The sequence below is a fragment of the Callorhinus ursinus genome, unplaced genomic scaffold (assembly GCF_003265705.2).
Source record: "Callorhinus ursinus isolate GAN/ISIS: 27379988/994484 unplaced genomic scaffold, GSC_fseal_2.0 scaffold27, whole genome shotgun sequence".
Classification (NCBI taxonomy): domain Eukaryota; kingdom Metazoa; phylum Chordata; class Mammalia; order Carnivora; family Otariidae; genus Callorhinus; species Callorhinus ursinus.
The window spans coordinates 4,337,470-4,346,980 of record NW_027397089.1 but is presented as its reverse complement, the minus strand read 5'-3'; the positions used below and the strand labels follow the sequence as shown (position 1 = coordinate 4,346,980).

Here is a 9,511-nt window from a genome sequence, read left to right as displayed (position 1 = left end):
AGAAAAAAAGAAATCAACCAACCAACCACTGGAGAAAGTTTGTCCTTCATTATTAAATCTCATCTACTAAGGTTAGTTCCTGGGCATGTCTGTTAAAACGTCTTTTATTTTAAAGTATTTCTAGAGGACTTTTTTCCTTCATGGCTTATTATAAAACTTAGGGAGTTAAACTGAGTATCTGTAAAGGCCAAAAATGTTAGTTATTCTTACCTAAGAACACCTTTTAAAGAAAGCCACAAAACAGCTTCTTTTATTTTCTAGTAAGACTAAATTTATTCAATAACCTAAGTAAAAGTTTTGATTATAAGTATCCAACAGTATAAAAAGTACAAAACAGATTTGTAGATTTCTAATATATTAATACAAAGTGCATGACTACATACAGTACATCCTACAGGCAAAGAGGTGGAAGGGGAAAAAGAAGACTGTGGTTGAGGTCTAGTAATAAATAAATAAATACAGAAGTAGAGATGATCCATATTATAGTATATTCTACCACCAATACTGTAGCCAAAATGTACAAAAAAAAAAAAAAACCATTTCAAAATAACGGGAGGAAGATGGTAATGGCTGGGACTCTTGGAATACACCTCAAAGGCTGTGGGAGAGCCAACCCAACTCACTGAGTAGTCTGTGCATATGGTGGCTTGTAGTCTGTGCCGTAAGAAATATAAAATTTTAAGTTTAGATTAAGAACTATAAAACTATAGGGTGCCCATAGAAAGTGGCTCACTCCTTGTTATTTATACTATCCAATTTTAAAAATCCAGTTTTAAAAATAAGCACTGAGTTATGTTAGTGTAAGGAAGGCAAATGATCCTCCCTTATTATGAAAAGTCTGAACTGGTGATATGTTCTTCCTGAATGTTTAGAAAAGAGGCAATGAGAGTACTTTGGTTTGGGTTCAAGTAAAAGGCTTTCAAATGAAGATTTTAGAACTGAAGAGCTCTGTGTTCAGGATTTATCATCTAATATCTCAAGGTTCACAAAGCCTGACCGTAAGAAGCCAAACCTAAACCAACCCACTCAGCATTAACACACACCTCTTTTCTTTTAGAATTTTACTTTAATAGAGTGAAAAGAAACCCAAAACCCTAATAGATTAAAACAAGTCAAACAACCACTCTACACAGATAAAACCTTCACAAAGGTCAACTGAAGTAATCCAGAGCTAAAACTGAATTGTGCAGATTTTCAATGAAGTCACCAGTCTTGTAACACAAACAAAAGTCAATTATTTACACACTAGGCAAGCCCTCTAAGAAATGTGCCCCAAGAAGCATTAACCTTTGTTTATTTGTGTGTGCCATCCTGAAGACTTGCACATTTTTTCAGATAATTTAACCTTCTTAATAGAATGTGATCTCTACCATGTGGTAATGCTTTGGTACTATTCATTTAGGATTGCTCATCCTAAAATGTGACATTTCCCCAGAGGAGCTTTGATTCTGCTTTAGAAGTTTCAATATAGATTAAAATCTTTATCAAATATCAATATGGAGGGAGGTGACACAGGATGCAACATATACAGTCAAGTTACCACTCTGTGTATTTAGAAATTACTCCTTCAAGGTATTTGCACCAGAGAGCTTAGTCTGTCCTGCTTCATATTCAGTAGTACAGGTTTGAATCATCAGAACCTTGGCAAGACCTTATTATTGCAAAATTATTAACAACTACCTCTAGGGGCAAGTCCATGTTACTGAGTTATGACAAATTTATTATCATGAAGGAAAACAAGTATAGCCAGCCATCTTAAAAAATGCCCCAACCACTGCTTCTCAATATAGAAAGACTAAAACTACATACGTTTATCATACAACAAATCCCATCTCTGTCCCCTGAAATTCCCCTAGTTTCATTCATTAGAAGGGGATTTAAAAAAAAAAAAAAAAAGACTTAAAGAGCACTTTACAGCAGCATTCAGCTTTCCTATGAAATACTCAGCATCTTAAATATTATGTACACTTCTTTTTTTCTTTTAGTAAGCTAGACACTGGCTTCAGAGTTTATGGAACTGGAGGAGAAATAACCACCCATTCAAAACTATTCTAGAAATTGTCTTTTGGCAGAATAGCAGGTATCAGAGTTAAAAATAAGAGGGTTTTGTTGCTTTGTTTTCTTTGCAAAATTTAAATCATTTTTGTTCCCCTTCTACCTAAACCTCAGTCACCACTCCTGAGTGGAGATGGGCAGAGGCTCTGGGCCCTGCTCCTCCGGCTTCTCAGCAGCTGTTTTCTTATTGCTGCAGCAAGGCTTGAAGAGATGCGTGTCAATGAGGACTTCCCCAAAACGGCCTTTATAGATAATCCCGCAACATATTTTCTGTCTAAAAGAAAAAAATGGGAAACAGATTAATAAGCTAGAAAACTAGTAATACAAGAAAACAAAGGGGGGAAAAAATCTCCATCCTTATAACTAAGTACCACATGAGCAAGCATTCCAAATGAAAGGCTCCTAGAGAGATCCCCAATTAGCTAAGTTATGGGAAATACCCAGGTCCCTTAAATCTCACACTGGAATCTTATCATATATTAAGGGGGGCAGGGGTCATTCTAAGAGAGAGCAGTCAGTTTCAGAAGCTGCTCCTAACATTGTAAACTGTTTCTTCTAAAAATCACTGACTCTTGGAAAAACAAAAACAAAAACAAAAACAAAAACCGCCATCATAAACAGGCTGATACAACTGGTAAATATATATACAATCAAATATACATAAAAAGGCATAAAAAATGACAGTACAACAAAATATCCATGGATCACATACTCTACGGGGGAAAAAAAATCATTTTTTATGAAGTACCCCTGTATGCCCTTCTCCAATCCCACTCTACCCCATCTCATTCTCTCCTCCTTAATTTTAAGCCTATCACTACTTTTTTTCTTTACACTTCATAGTTTTACCACATCTGCATCTCAACAGATATTGCTTGGTTATCTCCTATTTAAAAGAAACACATATATGGAATCATACTCTATGCTGCAATTTTTTTGCTCAACATTGAGGTCCATAGCTATTGTTAAGCAGAGCCTTTATTTCATTTTATGTATAGAATTCTACCATGTAAATATACATTCATCCACTCTCCTTTTACTGGGACAACTTCCACTACTACAAATATGCTATATGCATCAATGCATGCCTAAACGTTTTCTAGGTTGCTGGGATACAAAATGGAAACATGTTCATGTTTATTCAAAAATGCCAATTATTTATCAATGTGGTTCCCTTGTACTCCTATTTACTAAAGGTTTTAAGTTTTGAAGAAACATTCAAATTTATCAAACATCTTCAAAATACTGCTAAGATAGTAGGCATTTTTTCCCCTCCTTTACAAACTGTCAATGTGGCAAATTTCTATCAGTTGATTTTTAATGTTTAAACCAATCTTACATCCCTAGAATGAATCTAATCTGGTCATGATATACTCTTTTGCTATCAAAGTTATGTTAGCCTCATAGAATGCTTGGAGTCTATACTCTCTTTTACTCATCATCTGAAAAAGCCAATGCAAGATCAGAATCATTTGTTTCTAGAATGTTTGGCAGAACTCGCCTAAATGGGTCTGGGGTTTTGGAGGGAAGACTTTGACCAATGAATCAACTTATTATACTATACAGGTTTTCTATTTTTTTTCTATTTTTTGAGACAACTTAGGTAAACTTTTCCTACTAATGTATCCACTTCACCTATATGTTCAATTTATTGGCATACAGTTGTTTATAATGTGTGTCTTTTAAATTTGGTTTATTTATAGCTAAATCTCCCTTTCGTTATCCAAGATGCTTATGTGTATTCTCTTTTTTCTTTATCTGCTTCATCTTTAAGTAGTTTTTTTGGTCAGGTCTTTTTCAAGATCTAATTCGTATCTTTACTGATCATATTCGCTGCATACTGGTTTTCTACTCCATTTGTTTCTACTCTTATCTTTAAGACCTCCTTGCTTTCATTTTTCTTTGTATTGGGCTTCATTAATCTTTAAATTGGATACATATCACTTCATTTACTTTTAGTCATTCTTTTCTAAGCATTAAAGGCATTAACTTGGGGCGCCTGAGTGGTTCAGTCGGTTAAGCGTCTGTCTTCAGCTCAGGTCATGACCTCAGGGTCCTGTGATGGAGACCCACATCAGATTCCCTGCTCAGTGGGAAGCCTACTTCTCCCTCTTTCACTCCCCTCTGCTTGTGCATCCCCCTGCTTGTGCACGTGCTCCATGCTCTCTCTTGTGCACGCTGTCCAATAAATCAATGAATGAATGAATGAATGCATTAACTTTTCCTCCAACTCTTTGAAACTTCCTATCATTTGTTCTGATTCGTGGTATTTTTCAGTTGTTCTTTAGTTATAAAGGTTTTCTCATTTATATTATATTTTCTTCTTTGGACTCAGTTTCTTAATTTACAAATATATATAAGTTTTCTATTTCCATCTTGTTTTGCTAGGTATATTTAGGTATATTTTTAAATTTTCTGCCCGGCCCTTCTCAACTCTGGAGGTTTTCACTCTTTTTTTTTTTATTCTTTTAGTGGTGACATAGTTAATCTAGTCCCAAAGTTATTCAATATATTCATTCTCAACAATGCAAAGGATGTTAGGATACTTTAACTCTTATCACTATTATTGCCTAGACTTATGTTACTGTCTTGTAATTCGCTTTTTTTTATCCCACAACTATTGTTATTTCAAGGAGTCAGTGTTTGTTTAAATTCACCTAAATGTTTGCTACTTTAACTATCCTCAGAATTTTAATCTAGGATCTCTTTTTCTGCCTGTAGAACTTTGTTACTTAGGGTCAGCTTGGCAGCAAGTTCTCAAATTTTTTTCCCCAATCAAAAAGTCTTATACCCTTGTTCATAAAAGATAATTTTTTTTAGTTTGTTTATTTATTTTAAGTAATCTCTACACTCAATGTGGGGCTCAAACAACCTCATGATCAAGAGTCACACGTTCTTCCAACTGAGCCAGCCAGGCGCCCCAAAGGATACTTTTGCTACATATATATAATTCTAGGTTGAGGATTTCTATCTCTTGGTCCATTGAAAGTATTAATCTATTGTTTTTTGGCTTCCTTTGTTCATGCTCAGAACTCAGCTTTGTATGTTTGTTGTTCCTTTGAAAATAATGTCTTTATTTTCCCACTGCTTAAAGATCTATTTTGTCTTTCATGTTCCACAGTTTCACTGTAACAAGTCATCTATGGGTGAATTTTCTCTACTATAAGATAAATGATTATTATCTCACTTTTGTTAGTCTTCCCCAAATCTGTGAAAAAGAAAACCCTTAATCATTTCTCTTTGAATCTTCTCTTTCTTGGTCTATTCTCTTTTTTGACTTTGGGGGCCCCACATTCACTTAGCATTTTGGTCTTTGATTATTCCTTTTTAATTTACTCACCTATCAATGCTATTTTTAAAGACTTAAAAATATATATTTCTACCTTTTACTTTTTTCAGTGAGAGAACTGGTCAGAATACCTAGTCTACTCCATTATAGGAAATTTAGGTTCCCTAACATGATTTTTATTTTATATCAATTTTAATAGGAAGAGTATACAAAATCCCAACTCTCAGCTCAATTCTTGCTTAATCCACCTACAACCATGTGTGCTACCAGCTGTTTGCCAAATGCCATTTAATTGCTAAGGAAGTGTGAAACCATTGCCTGTAATTAAGAAGGTTTGCTGGTTAGAGAGATATTTTCTGCTGCTTTTACCTTTTCCAGTATGTGAGATCTAAAAAGGAAAAAACTGGCGTTCTGTTAGAGCCAGAGGCCATCTCTGTATCTGAGCCATCATCTGACTGGTTACTGTAACAAGGAGATTGAGCTGGGGAGGCACTTGAGGTGGTACTGTGGGCATCAGAATCTGCAATAAAGAGAAAAGAAATGTATAATTTCATTATATGCAACTAAGGCTCAACATAAAAAACTGTGAATGAATTAGTAAAAGGATTTATTTTCTATTCACTATTGGTATTTGAAGACATTTGTACTAAAGTGTTTCTAAAAGAAAATGAGGACATAAGCTTCTATGAAGATAAGAATAGACATACTTTTTCCCCATTCCTCCTCCTAATAAATAAGTACAACTAAAAACCCTGGATATTACATATAAAACAATCTTAAAGACTCTAAAAGTTGGCAAGAGTTAGAGAGCCTGACCCAAGGAAAGACATGGTGGTGAGTTCCCTAGCTTTTATGGGTTTTCTTTTTGCCTCATAAATCCCCGTCTTGGAGCTAGAGAAGCCAGCAACCCAGAAATGCCAAATGGGTATAGATTAAAAAAAAAAAAAAGTGCCAACAAAACCCGGCTCTCAACAAAAGGCCAGGAGGAAAGTGGTACCCTAACAAGACAGAAAACTTTTATTAGATAATAATCACTCTACTCAAGCACCATAAAAAAAAAAAAAAAGGGACCCAACCCCACCCACCCCAGCATAGGCCAAGTGGGGAGCCTAAGATTTCCATCCTTTTAAGATTGGTATGAAACCCTCAACTCCACCAGGGTGTCAAGAGGAAGCCTGTTGAAGAGTCAGGCCTTTCACCACGGCCCACTAGGAATGAGTATCCCCACCATGTGGGAGCTTTAACTCCCACCCCCATCCCATAGCAATGAGGTGCTCCTCCCACCTCAGGTGTCAATGGAGGTTGAGGGGGGAACGAACCTGACTTTTAACACCACTGGGCAGTAACTTTTAACATCTCTGCTACAGGGGTGTCCAAAAAACCCCACTAAAATCAAAGGTTTAAATAAGAAGATCCATAACATAATTTTTAAATGTCCAGGTTTCGATTTTTTATTTAAATTCAATTTAATTAACATATACAGTATTATTAGTTTCAGAGGTAGAGTTCAGTGGTTCATCAGTTGCATACAACACCTAGTGCTCATTACATCAAGTGCCCTCCTTGATGCCCATCACCCAGTTACCCCATCCCCCCACCCACCTCCCCTCCTGCAACCCTCAGTTTGTTTCCTACAGTTAACAGTCTCTTAATGGTTTGTCTCCCTTCCTATTTTCATCTGATTTTATTTTTCCTTCCCTTCCCCTATGTTCTCTGTTTTGTTTCTTAAATTCCGCAGGTTTCAATGTAAAAAAATGCCTCAGGGGCACCTGGGTGGCTCTGCCGGTTTAAGGCCCAACTCTTGATTTCCACTCAGGTCTTGATCTCAGGGCCTGTAGGTTTGGGCCCCACTTTGGACTCCACCCTGGGCATGGAGACTACTTTAAAAAAAAAAAAAAGAGGGGTACCTGGGTGGCTCAATTGGTTAAGTGTCTGACTCTTCATTTCAGCTCAGGGTCATGATTTCAGGGTCCTGGGATCAAGCCCCATGTAGAGCTCTGCTCAGCAGGCAGTCTGCTTGAGGATTTCTCTACCTCAGTCCTTCCCCCTCCCTTGCACTCTCCCTCAAATAAAAAAATCATATAAAAAAAAAAAGAGAATCCCTTATAGGGGAACATATGGTAGAGCTCAGTTGATAGAGCATTCGACTCTTGATCTTGGGGTCATGAGTTCGAGTTCCACACCCAGGGCAGAGTTTACATACATACATACATACATACATACATACATACATACATTCATTAAAGAATTTAAAAAAAAAACATCCAGAACCAAGATCTCAAACTGAAAGAACAGGTAAGCCGATATTAGCACCAAGATGACAGAGATGTTAGAATTAACTGACCAACATTTTAGCACAACTATGACAAAAACGCTCCAGTGAACCATCACGAACATAACTGAAACAAATAAGAGTCTCCATGAATATATCTCAGTTTAAAAAATAAATAAAAGCTATAAAGAAGAACCAAGTGGAACTGAAATTTGAACTGGGAAAAAAAAAAACAGTAAATGAAATAAAAAGCTCAGTGGATGTGCTTAACAGCAGAATGGAGGGGACAGAGGAAATAATCAATGAACTGGAAGAAAGAACAACAGAAATTACCCAACCCGAACACCACAGAGAAAACAACTGAAAAGAGACTTAGAGACCTCTGGGACTATAACAAAAAAAAATCTGCATTTGTGCCACTGCAGTCCTGGAAAGAGAGAGAGGGTGGAGGTGAAAATGTACTCAAAGAAACAGAATGGCTGAGGGGCACCTGGGTGGCTCAGTTGGTTGGGTGACTGCCTTTGGCTCAGGTCATGATCCTGGAGTCCCTGGATTGAGTCCCGCGTCGGGCTCCCTGCTCAGCGGGGAGTCTGCTTCTCCCTCTGACCCTCCCCCCTCTCATGCTCTCATTCTCTCTCTCAAATAAATAAATAAAATCTTTAAAAGAAAAAAAAAAGAGGGCGCCTGGGTGGCTCAGTTGGTTAAGCGACTGCCTTCGGCTCAGGTCATGATCCAGGAGTCCCGGGATCGAGTCCCACATCGGGCTCCCTGCTCAGCAGGGAGTCTGCTTCTCCCTCTGACCCTCTTCCCTCTCGTGCTCTCTATCTCTCATTCTCTCTCTCAAATAAATAAATAAAATCTTTAAAAAAAAAAAAAAAAAGAAATAGAATGGCTGAGAACTCACCAAATTTAGCAAGAGACATAAACCGATATATTCAAGAAGCTGAGCAAACCCCAAACAGGATATACTCAAAGAAATCAATACCAAGACACACCATTAACTAAATCTTTTTTTTTAATTAACTAAATTTCTTAAAACTAAAGACAGAGGAAAAAATCTTAAAAGCCAAAGAAAAACAATACCTTACCTATAAAGGAAAAATAGTAAGATCTTGATTTCAAAAGGAATAAGGCAATTCATCAGATACAAGCTAAACATGATTTAGTATTTTTGCCCTTAAAAGACAAGTCAAATTTACAAGCCAGAAAATAAATGTTTTGGTTGATGGTCACCATGCTCTAAGGCTTTCATGCTGCTATTTTCCTGTCACAACAATATCACAAATAAGGGTCAAGCTTACCACACTCCCCCCTCCCAGGATAGGTGGATACAGCAATCCTCCAATTCAAAAGAACCAATTATTTATTTTATTTTAAAAGATTTTATTTATTTATTTGACAGAGACAGCAAGAGAGAGAGAACACAAGCAGGGGGAGTGGGAGAGGGAGAAGTAGGCTTCCCGCCGAGCAGGGAGTCCGATGTGGGGCTCGATCCCAGGACCCTGGGATCATGACCTGAGCTGAAGGCAGACGCTTAATGACTGAGCCACCCAGGTGCCCCAGGAACCAATTTTTTTTTTAAAGATTTATTTATTTATTTGAGAGAAAGAGAGCGCATGCAAGTGGGGGGAGGGGCGGGGGAAAGGGAGAAAGGGTGTCAAGCAGACTCCACGTTGAGCATGGAGCCCAAATGGGGACTCCCATCTCCTGACCCTGAGAGATCACAACCCAAAAGGACACAAAACCCACCATGCCACCCAGGTGCCCCCCAATTAGTATTTAGTAAGGACGTACCTATTACATATCAAACCCCATGTCATATCCTACATGGCAAGAAACAGACTAAAAAAAACCCTATGAAGAGAGCTTATAGTGCTTTGTATTAACAAAAGTTT

The 9,511-nt window shown here is 37.4% G+C and overlaps 1 protein-coding gene across 5 annotated transcripts in view; it reads right to left on the bottom strand.

Annotated features, from left to right (window-relative positions):
• Nucleotides 1–245: 245 nt before the first annotated feature.
• SINHCAF (SIN3-HDAC complex associated factor) overlaps nucleotides 246–9,511 on the bottom strand; it is a 33,312-nt gene continuing 24,046 nt past the window's right edge. For all 5 annotated transcript variants that reach the window (XM_025879578.2, XM_025879528.2, XM_073877739.1 and 2 more), the window contains exons 5-6: nucleotides 5,714–5,864; nucleotides 246–2,329 (exon numbers count right to left, since the gene is read on the bottom strand). In XM_025879578.2, the coding sequence (XP_025735363.1) occupies nucleotides 2,170–2,329; nucleotides 5,714–5,864 (311 nt within the window). In that variant the 3' untranslated portion in view covers nucleotides 246–2,169. The remainder of the gene's footprint in view (nucleotides 2,330–5,713; nucleotides 5,865–9,511) is intronic.